This window comes from Mirounga leonina, unplaced genomic scaffold (genome assembly GCF_011800145.1).
Source record: "Mirounga leonina isolate KUSES-001 unplaced genomic scaffold, KU_Mleo_1.0 Mir_151, whole genome shotgun sequence".
Taxonomy (NCBI): Eukaryota; Metazoa; Chordata; class Mammalia; order Carnivora; family Phocidae; genus Mirounga; species Mirounga leonina.
In genome coordinates, this window is record NW_023270377.1 from 37,872,119 (window position 1) to 37,892,212 (window position 20,094).

The 20,094-nt window shown below is 40.2% G+C and overlaps 1 protein-coding gene across 5 annotated transcripts in view; it reads left to right on the forward strand.

Annotated features, from left to right (window-relative positions):
* Positions 1-20,094, forward strand: part of HECW2 (HECT, C2 and WW domain containing E3 ubiquitin protein ligase 2) — a 357,760-nt gene that overhangs the window by 220,655 nt on the left and 117,011 nt on the right. For all 5 annotated transcript variants that reach the window (XM_035007494.1, XM_035007490.1, XM_035007491.1 and 2 more), the window contains 6 exons: positions 2,491-2,566; positions 7,223-7,392; positions 10,180-10,322; positions 15,931-16,031; positions 16,467-17,816; positions 19,040-19,135. In XM_035007494.1, coding sequence (XP_034863385.1) covers positions 2,491-2,566; positions 7,223-7,392; positions 10,180-10,322; positions 15,931-16,031; positions 16,467-17,816; positions 19,040-19,135 — 1,936 coding nt within the window. The remainder of the gene's footprint in view (positions 1-2,490; positions 2,567-7,222; positions 7,393-10,179; positions 10,323-15,930; positions 16,032-16,466; positions 17,817-19,039; positions 19,136-20,094) is intronic.

Sequence of the window (20,094 nt, forward strand, 5' to 3'; positions counted from 1 at the left end):
AAAAACCTCTCTCTAAACATTGAGAGCAGATGTGTTTCTTATCACTGATGTCCCTATATTTACGGACAGTGTTTGGTCTTTCCTGACCTTATTGTCATGAATAATAAAATTGAATTCTTTGAGTATTATTTCAGATAAGCATTTGCCATAGTTGTAGTAAAGGACACAATCTGTGAATTCTGGGAGAATTGTTTCACATTAGCCTTTTGTAAGACAGTAGTTTATATTTTTAAAATGAGAGTTTGAAGGCATTTTCTTGTGTTTCTATAATAGCTTATAACATTTTAAATAAGTTTAAGTGAAGACAGACCATGAACCTTTTCCATCTCATTTAACTCACTTAGCAGCGCTATGGCCTAGCAGGAAGAGACATCATGTTTTTGGAGGGAACACATCTCATTGGGCAGTGTGGTCCATTGGGGGGGGGGGGGCTATGGTTTATCAGATGTCTGGCTGTACCTGGGACTTGGAGGGGCAGGTTGCTAAGTGTCTGTCTCAGTAGCATCCTGTACGACCTCACTCTGTTCATCACTCTATAGCCCAGGGGTGTGTGCAGTGAAAGCGGGATGACACAGTGACAGCCATCAATTATCTGGTCAGTTTGCTGCTGTCTCTGTTCCAGGTAAGCTGGGGGTGATGAGTCAGTAGGGGAACAACACAATATAATAAACCATGCATACTTGTTGAGAGCCAACCCAGAATTATCAAGTCGTAGTTTTATGGATGAGATAAAATGAGGATACCTGGATGGTACCCAAGTATATTGCAGATGACATTTGAAAACATCAGGAATCAGTTAAGTGCCATACAATATAGTTTTGATTAAGGTACAGGAAGTAGAGAAGGAAGCAGAAATTTATATTTCAAAATTTGAATGGAATTTATTTTAAAATTGCTCAACTTTGCTTGGCTTAGTGAAAGTTTTATCTCTTAGCAGTATATGATTTTTTAAAAATTGAAGTATAATTAGCAGTGTTAGTATTAGTTTCAGGTGTACAATATAATTATTCAACAACTCCACATAATACTCAGTGCTCATCATGATAATTGTACTCTTTAATCCTTATCACCTATTTCACCCATCCTCCCACCCAGCTTTTCTCTGGTAACTACCAGTTTGTTCTCTGTATGTAAGAGTCTGGTTTTTTGTTTATCTTTTTGTTGTTGTTGTTTGTTCATTTGTTTTGTTTCTTAAATTCCATATATGAATAAAATCATGCGATGTTTATCTTTCTCTAACTTATTTCACTTAGCATTATATTCTCTAGCTCTATCCCTATTGTTGCAAATGGCAAGATTTCATTCTTTTTATGGTTGAGTAATATTCTATTGTGTATATGCATCACATTGCCTTTATCCATTCATCTATCAGTGGACACTTGGGCTGCTTCCATATCTTGGCTATTGTAAATAATGCTGCAATAAACATAGGGGTGCATGTATATTTTCAAATTAGTGTTTTTGTTTTCCCTGGGTAAATACCCAGTAGTGTAATTACTGGATTGTATGGTAATTCTGTTTTTAATTTTTTGAGGAACCCACATACTGTTTTCCACAGTGGTTGCACCAGTTTGCATTTGGTGGTGTGTGATTTTTAAGGGAGTAAGGGAGTGCTGCAAAGATTAGATGCAAGGGTTTAATCTAAAGTTTAGAATTAAAATGTGGTTTCTGTTTCCTAGCTATTCAAAATACATTCTGCCTTCACTTCTGTCTCTTCTAGTATTGTGGACTTCTTTTTTAGAGAAACAGGAAACTCTTTTTTTTCTAGTATATTACATATTGAGCATTAACTGTACATAAATTGAGAGAAAGCCTAGATCTGCTATGTGGTCCATAAATGACTGGTTTCAAGTGAGATATAATTTATTGAAAGCTTTTAGGAAAACTTTTACAATACAGTAACCAGTACGACAGCATTGCAAACTCCTGTCATTGCTAATTATCATACCATGTGCCATGTACCTGCAGCAAAATAAAATAGGAATCTACAAGGGCAATGGAACATCCACATGGTCACTCAAATATTTGGCAAGAGAGGACAATTCTGCATATATGTGGATGAGCTTGATATAAATCACCTGTTTAGTTTATTCTGTTTTCCTAATAAATCTAAAGGAATTTGGTGTTTGGTTTTTAACTTAAAGGATTATTTTAATACAGTAATAGCAATATAAGTGCATTACTACATCTCAGCTATATTCTTACCAAAGAAATAAAAGGCCATGAAGTATGTTGATTCATATCCCAGGGAATTTAGAAGTTTGTGTTGGTTTCATTTGGGGTAAAGATTAAATTGAGGTATGACTTTCTCATCTCTGAGAATATACGTTTATGTCTCAATACCAAGATGTATAGCATATGAAAAGGCATACACTACAATGCATGTTTGACACAAAAAATCATTATATTTGCAAATATATGTGGCTTCTTAAGAAAGTTGAGTACCATCATACTCCTGTGAAACTTCCAATACGTGCTTTTCCTCTGCAGATGGGGGCAGAAGGCATGGAAGGAGGTGCTTCTGGAAATCAACATTCTCGGAAACTAGTTAGCTTTACCTTGTCAGGTAAGGATGTCTTTAAACATGATGTCCAGTTTGAAAATATATAATTTCAAAGACATGAATGGTCATTTTTGTCTATAGATTCTCATGTATTATATATGAAGTAGTTATTTATATTTTTTGGTAATATTTCTGGAAATTCAAGTATATTTCTTACCATTAGATTATTAATATAAACTTGGAGCTTATTTCTTCCACCAGGTTTTCTAATGATAAAAAGACTGCAACTATGTATAGTTACTTTAAAAGAACACTGTAATGTAATGTGTGCTCACCCCACTGTAGAACTTTCTCTTGAAAACCTTGAAACACCTTGTTTCTTGAAAACAAGGTGTGCTTAGCTCATCTAGAGAAAGGAAAAAGTTGGAGACTAAGAAAAATAAGCCAAGGGATGCTCCTGTTTCTGTGGAGAAATACACATAAAAATTGGAAAACTGATAAGACAATTTTTTGTTTATTTTCTGGTTAGTGAAATACTCTAATTGCTTATATGTTTATGAAAAAAACACTGCTTTTCAGATTTTGAGTTGGAACTCATTTGTGTTTTGTAAGTTTAATTTAGTTAAAACCAGCAGTTAAAAAAAAAAAAGAATAGGAAGAAAAATCAGAGTTTTACACTAAAGGGAAATATTTTTTCATAAAACATCAGTTTATACAAACTGAAAACTTTCGCACAAGAAGTACACACACCTATGCATGGGTGTACTGGATTTCAGAGTAAACTAGATTTCATGCACTGTGAACTGTGCAAGACTGTTGAATCACAGATCTGCACCTCTGAAACAAATAATACATTATATGTTAAAAAAAAAAAAGATAGCAGGAGGGGAAGAATGAAGGGGGGGAAATTGAAGGGGGAGACGAACCATAAGAGATGATGGACTCTGGAAAACAAACTGAGGGCTCTGGAGGGGGGTGGGAGGATGGGTTAGATGGGTATTAAAGAGGGCACGTTCTGCATGGAGCACTGGGTGTTACACACAAACAATGAATCATGGAACACTACATCAAAAACTAACGATGTAATATATGGTGATTAACATAACATAATAAAAAAATTTAAAAAAATTTGAAAGCTACCGATTTAAAAAAAAATAATTGGCACTTATAAAGTCAAGATTTGCACTAAGAAAATCAGTATTTGAAATGGACTTTTAAAATAGAAAACTGTGCTACGATACATACAAAATGCAGTCGAACAGATGTCTGTCACCGTAAGATGTTTTGTTTTCATTTTTCCATGGGTACAGTGCTTCTGAAATTTAAATTAGATTCACTTTTCTTGGCTGCAAAAAGTGTTGTGAATGAAAATTGACATTCTCAAGAGTGAGAGAAAGCTGATCTTGAAAACAGACATTTCCATGATGCATGATCACCACCTATGATGAAAGTGTGCACATTAGTTCATTGCTGGCCTTTGCCTTCGGAGTGTCCATTTCTGTTCTAGCATGTTCCTTCTCTCCCATGTGAGGTTGCTTACTGTGAAAGCCTTTTTTGCTTTGATTCTCTGGCAAAATCTCAGAAGTCGTAAACTGGTGGCTTATGCTTCAAATTTAGCCAATACGTATGTTTTGGTTGGACCCCTCAGGGTTTAAAATGTAACTAGGTTTTTAGAAGGGCACTTAGAAGTACCACGGCCAGTGTTAATAGTCCCCTGCTCCTCATTATCTGTGTGTCTCCTGAAAACATTTATCTGGCTATGCTTTAGACCTTCACAGCCCTGAGCGGCTGCAGGTACAGAAATCCTTCATTTATAGGTAGGGAACAATTAGCCAACCTTCATGGCTCAGAAAATTTAGAGTTTGACCATCCTATGGTTTTCTTAGTTTAGAAGCATTGCCCTAAGCTTTCAAGTGATCAATATCATTCTAAATATGATCTATTTCGACTCGAGGGGATGATAATTAACTCCCCATAGGAGCATGACCATCTAGAAGCTGAAAATCCCAGGACATTTTTCTAAAAGTAGGAAATAAGCTTTGGGGCACCACCAAATGCTCCTTCTTTAAATATAATTTCCTCTAACATCCCACCTCAATACACATGGTGGCTGGCTACTTTATAACTGTTTTATTTCCTAATGTATTGTCAGATATTTGCAGATGGTGTACAGAAGGGGCTAAAAATTATAGAAGATGAAAGCAGTTCTATAATGGTAATTCTGAAAAATTAATCCAGTTGTAGCATGTTGACAGTGAATGGTAATATTTATCCAAGAGCATTTAAGTTCTGTAGAATGGCTACCTGCAAATGTTCTACTCTTGATTATCTATGGTAAGTAGGGACACAAATAATTGAATTCTACATCTAAAACAAAAACTCTGTTTTGATGAATATCTTCATCCTCTTCTCCATATAAGACTTTAAACAAGGATATTTAACATGTCATACCTTTGTGACTTTGAGTTCTTTTTTGGTCTATGAGGTTATGTGGACACTTATGAGCAATAAAATATATAAAAGACAAAAGGGACAAGCAAGAGCAGGAATGAGATGGATAAGGGAACTGAATAATCAAACTACAAATAATTGGTAATTTCTTACATTTATTAATGGAGATTTATTTGTACAGTGTTCCTTGTGGCAAAATTTGGTATGAGGGTTATTTAATAGTGACATCCTTCATCATGGTGGCTTAATCTTCCAATGGGATGCTTTTTGTTCAAAGGAATGCTTTGCATGAATAATTTAGCTCTGTCAGGCTTTGTGGCAGCCATTTCTGTATATGTTACTCCTCATTTACTGCAAAGAAATCCCTTCTTTAGGAGTAAATTTAATATCTAAAGAATATTATTCTTCTGTCTTTGAGTCTGAGGCAAGCATAATCAAGAAAGATAAGAAAATAAATATGCAAATGGTGTTTTTCTCTTGAAGCTATTTTATGCTAACTAAAGCCAAGTGAAAACATGTAGCATTATTAAATTGATAGTCAGAGGCAGATGCTGTATTAATAATGACTCCGTAGCTTGTGAAGTGCCGGGACTGGGGGGCTGTAAGACTAATGAGCTTACAGTGGCTTCCCTGAAGAGCCTGTCTAGTTCCTTACTCATCTTTCCCTTCTGCCATTGGTTTTCAGAGCAAACATCTTACTGTATTTCATGCAGTGTCCTTAACATGAAGGCTTCCTGGTTGAATTTTTCAACCTTTGCCGACATATTAAAACTGCCTCCTCTGCTTCCCATCAGTTGTCATCGGCCAACACGCTAGGCCACAAGTTCTTGTCGGCCATGGGGGAGCCTCCTCCAGGCAGCACTCCCTAGAGAATATGGTTCTATGGGCAACCCCAGGCCAATTCTGTCCTACTGAGAAAGACCATGTTTCAAGAATGGGCTTGAGGGGCGCCTTGGTGGCTCAGTCGGTGGGGCGTCTGACTCTTGATCTCAGCTCAGGTCTTGATCTCAGGGTCGTGTGTTCAGGCCCCATGTTGGGCCCAGCGTGGAGCCCACATTAAAAAAAAAATGAATGGGCCTGAGTAGGGTGACTCAGGTGACCTCCTATAATTTAAGGTCACCATAAATTACTGATCTGGGTAATCCAAAGATCTCTGAAGCTTCAGAGGCATCTGCCGAATTTCTCGCTGGACCAAGAGTCAGCACCTCCCTAGACTGATCATAATTGCATCAAGTTACTTAGAAACAGTCTATGATTGCAGAAGCTTTGAAGATCACTTAGCTCTCAGGCCAATCTTATTCACACTAATATTCTCAGAAAGGTGTTGAGGACCCAGCGGATCTGGGTTTATTGCCTGACATGTTTGTATCCCTTAGCCTGACTCCTTTTAAAAGTCTCTTCACTTAGCAGACTTTAGCCAGAAATTTTAGCAGCTCACCTAGTGTGAAATAACAACTAGTGACTCTAAGATGAGTTCTGACACAGTCATCAAATATGTAAGTTCCTAAACAGTAACCTCATAATCACTTAATACAGCAGGTGGCATTCAAATTTTAGAAATATTTCTGGTCTCCTTTCCCCCCTAACATTCATTACATTTGTGGAGTATATATGACATTTTAAATGTGGTACAACTGAATATGTGCTCTCGAGTTTTATCCCCAATTAAACATAGGTCTGTAATTTCATATATGTATGTAGAAGACTTAATTTTTCTCTCATGAAAGAACATATTAGAATTCTTTTTTAAAAAATAAACTACTGGGGAGCCTGGGTGGCTCAGTCATTAAACGTCTGCCTTCGGCTCAGTTCATGATCCCAGGGTCCTGGGATCGAGCCCCACATTGGGCTCCCTGCTCTGCAGGAAGCCTGCTTCTTCCTCTCCCATTCCCCCTGCTTGTCTTCCTCTCCCACTCCCCCTGCTATCTCTGTCAAATAAATAAATAAAATCTTTAAAATAAATAAATAAATAAAAAGAATTTTTCTCAAGATGCTGTTTGAAATGCTGTTTGCCAGACCATGTGAAGATGCGCATGTTAGAATCAAGATGATTCCCAGGCAAAGTCAGTTTAGGTGCGTAAGGTGATGGTAAATGTTTGGCTTCGTTTCTGTGGCCTGTCAGGAGACACCCCCCCCCCCTTGCTGGAATTAGTCATAACTCACTTGTCCTCACTTATCTAAGTGATCATACTGTGAATAACTTTGTGATTGTTTTGCTGTTGTTTACCCATCCCTCTCTCTTCCCCACCCTCCCTCCTCTCTTTCAAGATCTTAGAGCCGTTGGGCTAAAGAAAGGGATGTTCTTCAATCCTGACCCTTATCTTAAGATGTCCATTCAGCCAGGGAAGAAGAGCAGTTTCCCCACCTGTGCGCACCATGGGCAGGAGAGAAGGTCTACTATCATCAGTAACACCACTAATCCAATTTGGCACCGAGAGGTAAGATGATCCTCAGGGGTTTTCTACTTGACAGGAAGTTGGCCAAGTCCATCTCTGTTCTGTGTATCATTGAGCTGTTTATGAGCATGGCAGGATGGCTGAGGGGTCTCGGGGTTCTGTTAGAAAGAGGGACGAGAATGAGATAGTCCCTTGTAGCCAAGGCCAGGTGTAGGGCAAAGCAAGTGAAGTCCTTACCTCAGATGCACAACTTAAGGGGGCCAAAAGACTCAATCATCAAAATTAATATTTTAATGAAAATTTTTTTAGAAAAATCAAAATCAATGCAAAAAAATTCATGATGAACAAATATTAAAATTTTAAGTAAGGACAGGGTCAGTAATCATGCCTTGCTGAGCCATATTAGAGCCTGAGGCAGAAAGAAAAGTCAGTAACACCAATCCTATTTTTTTTTTTTTAAGATTTTATTTATTTGAGAGAGAGAGAATGAGAGACAGAGAGCATGAGAGGCAGGAGGGTCAGAGGGAGAAGCAGACTCTCCACTGAGCAGGGAGCCCGATGCGGGGCTCGATCCCGGGACTCCAGGATCATGACCTGAGCCGAAGGCAGTCGCTTAACCGACTGAGCCACCCAGGCACCCCACCAATCCTATTTTTATTTAAAATTTTATGTTTTTGTACCTGAGACTAATACAACATTTATGTTAACTAACTGGAATTAAAATAAAAAACTTTAAAAGCCCTCCCAATGTTTTGTTCTAGTATATATTCAGTACGGATTAAGGGAATTTCTCTCCCTATGGGCTTTGGCAAATGTTTTTCGGATTTCTAGATTTTGGTTAATTAAATAAGCTATTCAAGGACTCGTCATCCTGAGTGAAGCCAGATTGTTGATGTGTTGATGGTAGATACCTTAAGAGTTCCTTACAGCTACATTATGCTACCTGTCATCTTAGTGCACACCATCATTAAAGTCAAGTGGACCAAACAGAGACATTGTTTCTCATCTACTGAACAAAGTAGGAGCTCTCCCACCATTTCTCAGAGATCCAAGACATGTTTCACCTATTAGTGTTAGAGTGTTCATTGGCATAGGAGTTATACAATGAGTCAGATCATTCCCTAAATGTTTAATGACAACAATATGTTCTGATAGTTTTGTAGAAATATTTCACTGGGGCGGGAGATAGTTCAGGGGGTCTAAAACCAATTGGAAAAAAAAGGTATGGCTATTTGAGACTTGCCAGCGCAGCAAGATGTTTCTCCTGAGAAGTTCTTATGGTTATTTAAATGGATTAAATACTGCATGTATTCTTAACACCTGGTTTAAAAAACTACTTATGATCTCCAAATAGTAAATAACTCTTAAAGGCATACCACTTAATTTAGCACATTTAGAAGCCTAGAAGACATAACATGCATCTCACTATGAGCTCTAGAAGGAACATAGTGGATATAGGAATGATACTGACAACAACTTTCTTTTGCTAACATTTTATATTTACAAAGTTCTTAACCATGTTATCAGTGTATGCCTAATAAGGAGGTATAAGGGATGAGATCATCATCTCTCCATTTTGATGATTAAGAAAATGAAGCTTGAAAGGTTTATGTAACTAGCTGCTCAGAGACACAGGTAGTGCTTAAAGTCAGCTCTCTTATACTCAGCAAGTGCTTTTTCCATTCAGCAGATTACTAGACTCCATGGCCCTTGGCAGAACTTTAATTGTTATGACTAAATGAACTTAGTGGTGCCTAAGTGTAAGACTAGCTGGCACCGTTCGCATCACTGTGGTTGAGTGGATAATGTCAGGGAAGGGGCGAAATGGTTCAGGTTAGATTCTGGCCCCATCACTTCCTTATCCTAAGATCTCATCCTTGAAAATAGTATTTGTAAAGCTAACATGAAGGTAATGTACGTGACAGCCTTTGTAAATGAATAAAGCTTTTTATATTTATTTTGTATTCTTATTAATAGCCAATCTGATTCTCTCTAATGGCATTCCTAAGCAAAACAACAAAGCTTATGTTAACTTCATATTTTTATTTTTCTGTCCCGTGTGCCTTTAAATTAAGTACTTTCCATTGAAACATTGTTTTATTCTGATATTTATCAGAGAAACCACAGTATTCTATAGATGTTCCGACTTTAGCCACTAAGTGGAAGAGTATTTTTTTTTTTTTAAAGATTTTATTTATTTATTTGACAGAGAGAGACACAGCGAGAGAGGGAACACCAGCAGGGGGAGTGGGAGAGGGAGAAGCAGGCTCCCCGCAGAGCAGGGAGCCCGATATGCGGGACTCGATCCCAGGACACTGGGATCATGACCTGAGCCGAAGGCAGTCGCTTAACCAACTGAGCCACCCAGGCGCCCGTGGAAGAGTATTTTAACCTGTGCTGTACAACTTCAGAATCCCATAGGATGAGGAATTAAAATTGCTCTTAACCAAACACAGTGATAATTCAAAACCATCCTGTAACAGGGTATTAAATTTCAAAGAATTAAGATACAATAAATGCAGTAAGTACTAAAATTGCATTGTGTACAATTTAATATTTGATAGCATCTCCATAAAATGTTGAACCAGGAAAGGCTGAATGATTGAAGGAGCTTCTTTTGTCCTGCAGATCCTTAACTGGTGCCTGTAATCACTGTGAATGCTAATGATTCTAAATGAACAGAGGATGGACAGTGGCTGCAGATATTTCTAGCAATGTGGACTCTAAGTCATTAGGATTTAAGAGATACCATTTTCTGTAATAATGAAATGATATAATTTCATGTTTGTCTTTCTTCTGAATCAACATGTTATCTGTTTTCGTTTTCAGAAATATTCCTTTTTTGCACTTCTTACTGATGTCTTAGAAATTGAAATTAAAGACAAATTTGCCAAGAGCCGTCCCATCATCAAGCGTTTTCTGGGGAAACTAACCATTCCAGTCCAGAGATTGCTGGAGCGGCAAGCCATTGGGTAATCAGACCCCACTTGTAGGGATCTTGTTGAGATTAGTTTGCACAGAAGCAACTGAAATGAAACTTTGTAGTCCTAGGACTTTTACTGAGAAGAAGTGGTAAGATAATTCTTTTAAAAATGAAAGTGTTTGCATATACTCATTAAACTGTGCAGGACAAAAGCAATTTGTTTTCATTATATACCTTTTTTTTTTGTATCTATCTTTTCCAAGATGTGCCTACCATTAACATTTCTGTGTCAAATGTCATAGCACTCAGTTGTTTTTGAGTATATTGAAATCTTTCAGTAAAAGTCTCTCCCTAGGGCAGGATTCTAGAGTCAGGTCGACAGCTCCCTTGTCCTAATTAATCCCATCCAGACAACTCGCTATTCCTGAATAACAAAAAACGACCTTGTTTTAGGGCCATTTAAAATAAGACCTTGACTCGTAGGGGGTATTATCATAGAGCTCCTAGACCTATACATTCATTCAGACAACTAAAATTTACTCATTGCGAGAATTTTAAAATGTGATTTGATGCCTGTTTTCTTTCCGTGAGCTTTTTGTAAGTTGTGAATAAACTAGTTAAGAAATCATAACATCCCTTATCATAAACGGTGTATACGTATTTCTGCGTGGTTGTTGCCAGCGAACTCAGTACCACTGCTGCTCTGAGGTAGCACTGAGGGTACTGTTTTGGTATCTTCTTCACCATAAGAAAACACGAGCAAATGGTAGTAGTGGTCATGGTTGCAGTGGCAGCAGAAGTGGTAACAATGGTAGTAGCAATAGTAATAAATAAAAGTGAACAAGCTGAAAAGATGCCGAGAGTTTATTCTATGTCAGAGCTTAAGTACTTTGCTTTCATTAACCCATGTGACCTTCTCAGCAGCTCTGGGAGATAAAAAGGGTGATTATACCCATTTCCGAGATGAGGAATCTGAGACTAGCAAGCGACAGGTGGAGCTGGGACTTGAGTGCAGATCAGTCTGCTCTAGAATCCTGGCTTCTCTACAACACTTCAAGGACGGGCAGCAATGTGTTATTATTCCGGCTAACTAAGGAAGGTTGATCATTCATATTCATTCTGCAACTAATGGACTGTTTTATTTTGGCACGTCATAACTTACTTGGGCATTCCTCATTGAAAAATACAGAGTTTAGACCAGCTGAACTCGAAGGCCCCTTCAAAATCTGAAACTAAGAGATTATAATGGATTTTAATTCTCTGGCCATCAGAGACAATGGAATTTGTGGTCGAGCCAGCACACATGAAGTAGGAATATTATACTGAAATTCTAGTGCCTGGTTTATCTGATAAAAGCTAGGAAATCACAATTATTGCTTCTGGTAGAGATCGTTTACATTAGGAAGTTTTTTAAAAGTTATTTTTAGGATTTATAAAAAGTGAAAGATTTAGAAGAGAAAGATAACTATGGTAAATACAGTATATCTATAATTTAATTTATATAATTATCATCATATAATTTACAGAATATATATGACACATGATAAAAGTGTGAATTTATGTATACCAGTAAGAATGATGAAGGCAAAATAAAACCTTTTCAGCGTGTGAAACCGTTGTTGACTTGCTGGCTTTTCATTTAGTCTTTTAAACAATTGGACACTTCAAGTACTGCCAGTCATGAATTGGTGTGTATTAGAAGGAAGTCCAGCGTGAATTTGTAAAATATTGGAATTATGAAATGTCTCTGTATATTAAAAATATTGTCTGATACAATTACTTGGGATTTGCTTTATTAAGAATGATACTACATATTGATATATCAACTATTAATACCTAAATATATATTCCTGATCTGATTATTGCTTTCCACCAAGTAATTGATTCATCTTGAAAAGTGCTGGGTTTTCATTACTTCTATGTTTGGTAGATTGCAGCCCTCTGAAGTAGTTGAGGTTTTAAAGAGTGTGGTTTTGTAGGATGAGCTAGAACTTTTTACTAATTACCTATTTTGAGAGCATTTGTTTGAATGTGATATTTTTCAGAGAGTGGCCCACATTTGTCCAAAATACACATCACTTTCCTATGCTTTGTCAATCCCTCTGATTACATTAGAGAGAGAATGCCTCAGGTAGTGAGAGTACTTTGGCATTTATTCTTCATAATCGTGTTTCATAATAATATATAATATATTGTTCACAGTAATATATCACAGCAAGAAGCAGGATGAGTCAGATGAGACTAGGTAAGAACAAGGAGGCACAAAGATGAAAAAGAAAAAAAAACAAAAAAAACCAAAAATAAAAGAAAAAAAGTATATTAAAAAAACCCCAAATAAATAAAAACAGAAAGGAAGGAAGGAAGGAAGAAAGAAAGAAAGAAAGAAAGAAAGAAAGAAAGAAAGAAAGAGAAAAAGAAAGTAGGTGACTCCTCTGACAGGCACTCAACAAAGGATGAAACCCTTGACTCAGAATCTCTGAATAGGAGGATTTCCTGTATTTATAGGTTGAATAGTTGAATTGAGTATCTGGCTAGTTTGGTTAATAAACAGTACTATCACCTGTTAAAATTCTTCTTTCCAAGAGTCTCATTTGTTAATTAATTTATTCAACAAATGATGTGTGTATACATGTATACTGTCTACTAAATGTTAAACATGCTGTTTGGTATTGGGGATATGACAGTGAGCAACACAGATGGATGCAGTTCTTTTCTTACAATTCCTACTAAACATTTATTTCCTAGCTAAAATCTATCATTTTTAGAAATTGTCCATTATCAGCACCAACACTTTCTTTTACTGGCTGAGGAAGAGAAGATGAGGATCAAACAAGAATGAAGGTTTAATTATTCTGGGACTTAATGTCCAAAGAGATGGGTGAGGAACCACAACGTTGAGGACAGGCCTGTGTAATTTGCTGCTAGGTTCATGCCTTAGTGGGCAAAGATCAGGCACCTCTGTGTGTTAGGCGATGTCTAAATTCTGGGAAGACAGTGGTAAGAGAAAGAAAAAGACAGCCCTGCTATTATGCAGATTATAGCCATTATATGATGTTATTTGAACACTTTAATGTAAAAGTAGCATAACTCTACCGTCTAATAGTAAGAAATGCCTATATACCCTTTTGCAGAAAAGGTTTTTGAAAAATACCGGTTTAAGTAGGAAAGGCACTATCAGAATAGCAGTCACATGTAGATGAGCCATGAGTAAATTATGTCATTAAAGTGCATGCTCCTGAAAGCAGCCTAGAACCACTGAGAAGACATAAAGCGAGATGGTAGTGTGGTGACTGCAGAGCAGGACCTTCTGCGTCAGGTGAATCTGTGTTCTCATCCCGGTTCTGTCACTCAGTACTTATCTGGCCTTAGACAAGTCACTTACCCTCCCCACGCCTTGGTGTCCTCCTCTAGAAAACAGAGCTGCCACCTGCCTGCCAGGCTGAGAGACAGTGCAGGGTGAGCCCTTAGCAGAGTGCACGTGGCACACGTGAAGCACTCACATTGGGAAACCAAAGCATTTTATTTTATTTATTTTTTTCTTTCTAATATATGATATATATTTTTTTAAATTTAATTTTATTATGTTAGTCACCATACAGTACTTAATTAGTTTTTGATGTAGCGTTCCATGATTCACTGTTTGTGCATAACACCCAGTGCTCCATGCAGTACATGCCCTCCTTAATACCCATCACCAGGCTAACCCATCCCCCCACTCCCCTCCCCTCTAGAACCCTCAGTTTGTTTCTCAGAGTCCATGGTCTCTTATGGTTCATCTCCCCCTGTGATTTCCCCCCCTTCATTCTTCCCTTCCTTCTCCTAATGTCCTCCATGCTATTCCTTATGTTCCACAAATAAGTGAAACCATATGATAATTGACTTTCTCTGCTTGACTTATTTCACTTAGCATAATCTCCCCCAGTCCCATCCATGTTGATGCAAATTGGGTATTCATCCTTTCTGATGGCTGAGTAATATTCCATTGTATATATGGACCACGTCTTCTTTATCCATTCATCTGTTGAAGGGCATCTCGGCTCTTTCCACAGTTTGGCTATTGCGGACATTGCTGCTATGAACATTGGGGTGCATACGGCCCTTCTTTTCACTACATCTGTGTCTTTGGGGTAAATACCCAGGAGTGCAATTGCTGGGTCATAGGGTAGCTCTATTTTTAAATTTTTGAGGCACCTCCACACTGTTTTCCAAAGTGGCTGTACCAACTTGCATTCCCACCAGCAGTGTAACCTCTCCAACATTTGTTGTTTCTTTCCCTGTCCATTTTTGCCATTCTAACTGGTGTAAGGTGGTATCTCAATGTAGTTTTGATTTGAATTTCCCTGATGACATTTTAAAAGCATCAATCGAGACAAAAACTATTACCTCGTTTCTAGGAAAGAAAAGAAAAAGGAAGAAGAAAATAATCTTACAGTTTTAAGAAATTCTTGCTAAGAAGTCAGAAAGATCCCCAAGAGCTGAACCGGGATTTTACAGTCACACATGTGTGTCTTTTAAAGGGGTGACATCTATTTGGAATTGTCCTGAGAAGGTAGAGACGGACTAACAAAACTGTGCTGCGCGTTAATAATAAATAGCAGACTAGTGGCTCTAAGCTGCACAGCGGTGCAAGTATTAGGCAAAGGTGTTGTTTTCCTTCTGAAGTTGCCAGTAGAGGGCAGTGTGAGAGCAGAGATAGTATGATTTCGTACTATCCCTTTGATTATTTTCCTTAATTAAGAATAAATTAGATTGAGAATGCAAGCTGCCTCAGACAAGGTCATGATGTAATTGCATTTGACTTTGATTAAATAAACACAGAATTGAAAAAGATTGACAACTTCATCCTCAAAGAGGCTGGTAGCCTGAGTGGGGGGCCAAGGTGGGGCCCTGGTGGGGTGCCCTCCAGCACGCCTCGTGGGGCGGCAACAAGATGCCACCCCAGCAGCACACCTAGCTTCTCCATTAGCATCTCTTGCAAGGCATGCTGGGAAGCAGTGATAGCCAGGCTCCCCCCGGTGGGGGCCAGCAGCTCCGGTCCCCTTACTCTGCAGGTGAGGAGGGGAGGTCCAATGGCATGCTCCCCTCCCACAGCTGCAGCGGCTGCCAGGGGCAGACACTTCTCACCCTGCTGTCTCCTAACTCCCAGCCCCTACTCCTCAAGTACAGTAGTGAAGTGCCCCCCGCCCCCCCGCCCGTCCTTGTGTGATAGTCCTTGCCTGTTGTGTCCTCGTAGGACCAGTTTCCTATTGTGCTAAATGCTGAGGAGCCAGGCCCTCTTGCGCTTTTATACCTGAGTCGAAAAATAACCCAAACTGTAGACCTTTCACAGCTACTTGATGACCTTGAGAATGCTCTTTTCCTGGTCACTGTTAGCAGTGAGAGAGCACATCAGTCCCCTTTAAGAAAATCACGTGATACTGTATTGCGTTTTCGGCTTATAACAAGATTTCGTTGCATCCTGGGTCGGGGGGGTTATAAGTTTTCCTTTGTGGGAATGAATCATATTACATTGGACTATAACATGCCTTCGAGCGTTGTATTTTCTGGTGAGTGTGAAAGTTTTTGAAGAGAAGTGTGTGAGATTTGGGGGTGGCCTGCTGGAGGAGGTGAAGGCTGACACCAATGTAGTAAGGAAAGAACCATTTCTCCTCTTGCAGCGACCAAATGCTCAGCTACAACCTTGGCCGCAGGCTCCCAGCTGACCACGTGAGCGGGTACCTCCAGTTTAAAGTGGAGGTTACGTCTTCTGTGCACGAAGGTGAGATAGCTGTGTGAATACATCACTGTAGGAAAAACTTGATAAGTCTTACTCAGTTGTTAGTTTATATTTGAATAGAATTTGAATTTGTGTCCTGTTTTGAAAATAAACAGCTAATAAGTGATTACCTTCTGAAGTTTCCCAAGCAGATAGGCAAGCTTGTTTATCAAAAATATCTCTTAGGTTTATGCCTGTGTTTGGAAACTGGGCTATAGAATTTCTAGTAATAGTGAACATAGACACTTCATATGTCAAACTAACCAACAAGATACTCATTCAGTAGTGAGTTGTTTATCTTCTCAAGGCAATAATACTGTAAAGAGGCCTTAATGGGATGACTGAATTTGTTGAACTGATGGGTGGCAAAGGAATAGGACATTAAAAGTTCATTTGTTATTACCACTTTGTTTTAATAAATGCTGTTTTCTCCTTTAGATGCTTCTCCAGAAGCTGTTGGCACAATACTTGGGGTCAATACTGTAAATGGAGACCTAGGAAGCCCTTCTGATGAGGAGGACATGCCCGGGGGCCATCATGACAGCCCCGTTTGTTCTAATGGACCAGTTTCTGAGGACAGTGCTGCTGATGGGACGCCCAAGCATTCTCTCAGGACTAGCTCTACTCTGGAAATAGACACAGAGGAATTAACCTCTACTTCTTCAAGGACCTCACCTCCCCGAGGACGTCAGGATTCACTCAATGATTACTTAGATGCGATTGAACACAATGGCCATTCCAGGCCGGGCCCGGCCACCTGCTCGGAGAGGTCCATGGGAGCCTCTCCAAAACTAAGGAGTAGTTTTCCCACTGACACAAGACTCAATGCAATGCTTCATATCGACTCAGATGAGGAAGACCACGAGTTCCAGCAAGACCTAGGATATCCATCTTCCTTGGAGGAGGAGGGAGGGCTAATAATGTTTGGCACGGCATCGAGAACTGATGATGTGAGCCTGACATCACAGACAAAGCCAGAAGACAACCCAGTGGAGGTGGAGGAAGCCCCCACAAATGAAGCCGCTTCCTTCGAGGATAAGCCAGAACATCTTCCAGAGCTGGCAGAGGCCTCCTTACCCCCAGGCCCAGTCCCAGATGAAAGCGAAAATGGCCCAGAGTCTCAACCAAGTGCTGACCAGGGCAGCACCGAATTGTGTGGCTCTCAGGAGGTGGATCAGCCCACGAGTGGGGCAGACACGGGGACTTCCGACACGTCAGGAGGAAGCCGCAGAGCCATCAGTGAGACTGAGTCCCTGGATCAGGGGTCTGAGCCTTCCCAGGTATCCTCTGAAACAGAGCCCAGTGACCCTGCCAGGACAGAGAGCGTGAGCGAAGCCAGCACGCGGCCGGAGGGCGAGAGCGACCTGGAAGGCGCCGACAGCTCCTGCAATGAGAGCGTTACCACACAGCTCTCCTCGGTGGACACGCGGTGCTCGTCTCTTGAGAGCGCACGCTTTCCCGAAACCCCGGCCTTTTCCTCTCAGGAGGAGGAAGATGGAGCCTGCGCAGCAGAACCCATCAGCAGTGGCCCCGCGGAAGGGTCGCAGGATTCCATACGCACTCCCAGTGCTTTGCCGGTGGTGCAGGCGCCCAGTGGAGAGGAGGAAAGGCCAGGGGCAGACTCGGCCCCTCTGCCTCACCAGGAGGAGGTGGGGGAGGTCTGGCAGCGGCGGGGGAGCCTGGAGGGAGCTGCTGCTGCCGAGAGCCAGCCCCAAGGAGAGGGTGATGCCGGGGCTGCCCACGGGGCTTGTGAAGGGGCCACTGCCCAGGAGGAGGGCGCCACCGGAGGTAGGATGTACAAGTGGCTCAAGCATACCACTTCAAGAGAAGTCTTGGGGTTTTGTCCCTCAGTGTAAATTATACTGCAGGTCGCATGTTATCTGAATTCTTTTCTTCACCTTGGTCCTCAACAGTTAGCTTTTTTTTTTTTTTCAAACAGATCTTCTGTTTTTGAAATAAGAGGCCTGTCAAATGGTAGTCTTCAAATTTCAATAATGAATCTCCAGTGGGACCTGGGTTTGTAGACACAAAACCAAACAGGCTGACAGCTTTAACATCAGTGTAATGTGTAGAGGCTTTCAGGAACATCTTTTTTTTTTTTAAGATTTTATTTATTTATTTGACAGAGAGAGACACAGCGAGAGAGGGAGCACAAGAGGGGGAGTGGGAGAGGGAGAAGCAGGCTCCCCACGGAGCAGGGAGCCCGACGCGGGGCTCGATCCCAGGACCCTGGGATCATGACCTGAGCCGAAGGCAGACGCTTAAGGACGGAGCCACCCAGGCGCCCCACTTTCAGGAACATCTTAAGTTACTCCTCTTTGTATAAAACCCTCAAAACAGAACTTAATATGTACTTTGCATCAATTGTAATATTTTTTACTTCTGCAGTACGAAAAATGTTAACTAAGTTAGGTGATGCGTTCTGACACTTGAAGAATAAGCTGTTTTAGTATCTGGGGATGCAGATTTACACATAAAATTTGTATTATGTCTCAATGAACATGACCTGGTAGAATGTTTCCTTTGATGCATCAGAAAGTCTAAGGATAATTCACTGTGCCTAAATAGCTCAGACTCAGAAATGGGAATGATATTCTTATTCTGTAATTTATTTTTCTACCTAAAGTATCCCCTTTTTCTCCTCCTCCTCTTTTCCTTTTATTTTTGTTTTTGTTTCCTTCATCATCTTGCGGCCATTATGTGGCCCTAAAACATTGGTGCATGACCAGGACCAGCCAGGAGAGGAGAAAGTGGGGGGGGGGGGGGATGGGTAGAGAGAGAGACATTTCTCTAGAAGACCCTCTTCTGATTGAGGTTTCAGCTCTTGTTCTTTTCTTTTGTTTCTGGGTCCTCATATGGAAAAGGAGACTAAAGAGAGGAAAGAGACTAGCTCTAGGATTTATGTTGGGTATTGTTGTTGTTGTTTTGGTTTTGTTTTTGTTTTTCACAAAGACTGTTTTGACACTGAAGGGGAAAACACTACCCAAGTACCTCTTTCTCTTTAATCCTAGGTTCTCAGGCCAATGGCCACCAGCCATTGAGATCGCTGCCTTCGGTGCGCCAAGATGTTAGCCGCTACCAGAGGGTGGACGAGGCTCTTCCACCAAGTGAGCACCTGTTAGCTAAGGGGTCCGCCTTGCTCAGAGGGTGCAAGGATGACAGGCAGATCCTTTCCATGGGAACGAAAAGATGAGAGATGAGAGAAAGGGATCTCAGGGCTGCCCCTTGACAGAGCAGCTGCAGACTGGAAAGTGCTAAGCTGATGACTCCTTGTTGGCACTGTCCTGCTGAATGAGGAGGCAGCCGGGGTGGGGGGTGGGGTGGAGCAAATACTATAATATCCGTAGAGTCAATACTGTAATTGGGAAACAGAACCAGATATTTGGGACAGTTGGGTTCATAATAGAAAAATTTAAAAATTATGCCTAACGGCAGCATGAATTTTCAGTTAGGAGACAAATTGGTACAGTCTCTTAGAAAAGCCTCACTCTATGTGATATACTTCTTTCTATTCACTTACAGCATTTTAAATCATTAAGTGCAGTGTTCTGATTTTTTCCTTGGGGATATGCAGAGAAGTGTTAATAATTTCAGAAATTGGTCTACCATTTATTTGGAGCATGATAATCATCTGAGGTTTTGAAAGATAGGTTATTTCTTTCACTTTCAAGAAACATGTAACACTTAAAGGGGGGATGGTTGAGGATGAGGGATTCTGGAAAAATAGTTGTGCAACCTGTATCCGCAGGTCTGAGCGATACCCATGGCCAGTCATAATCTGGACATAATTTAAGCTCTGTTTAAATGTCCAGGATCCCTTAAAGCAGTATTGCTCTGTAAGAGCAAGCATTTTGATGAACAGTAACAAAGCTTATGGGGGAACACATTGGAAAATACATCTTTCTGCATTGCTTTTTCTTCTTATTCATTCTCTCAACTCTCCCACCTTATAGGTGATCAGAGCAAGAAGCTGATGCCCTTGGCCTTCTGCATTTTAAAAATGGTGGGACATAGGAGTGCTTGGGTGGCTCAGTCGGTTAAGCATCTGCCTTGGGTTCAGGTCATG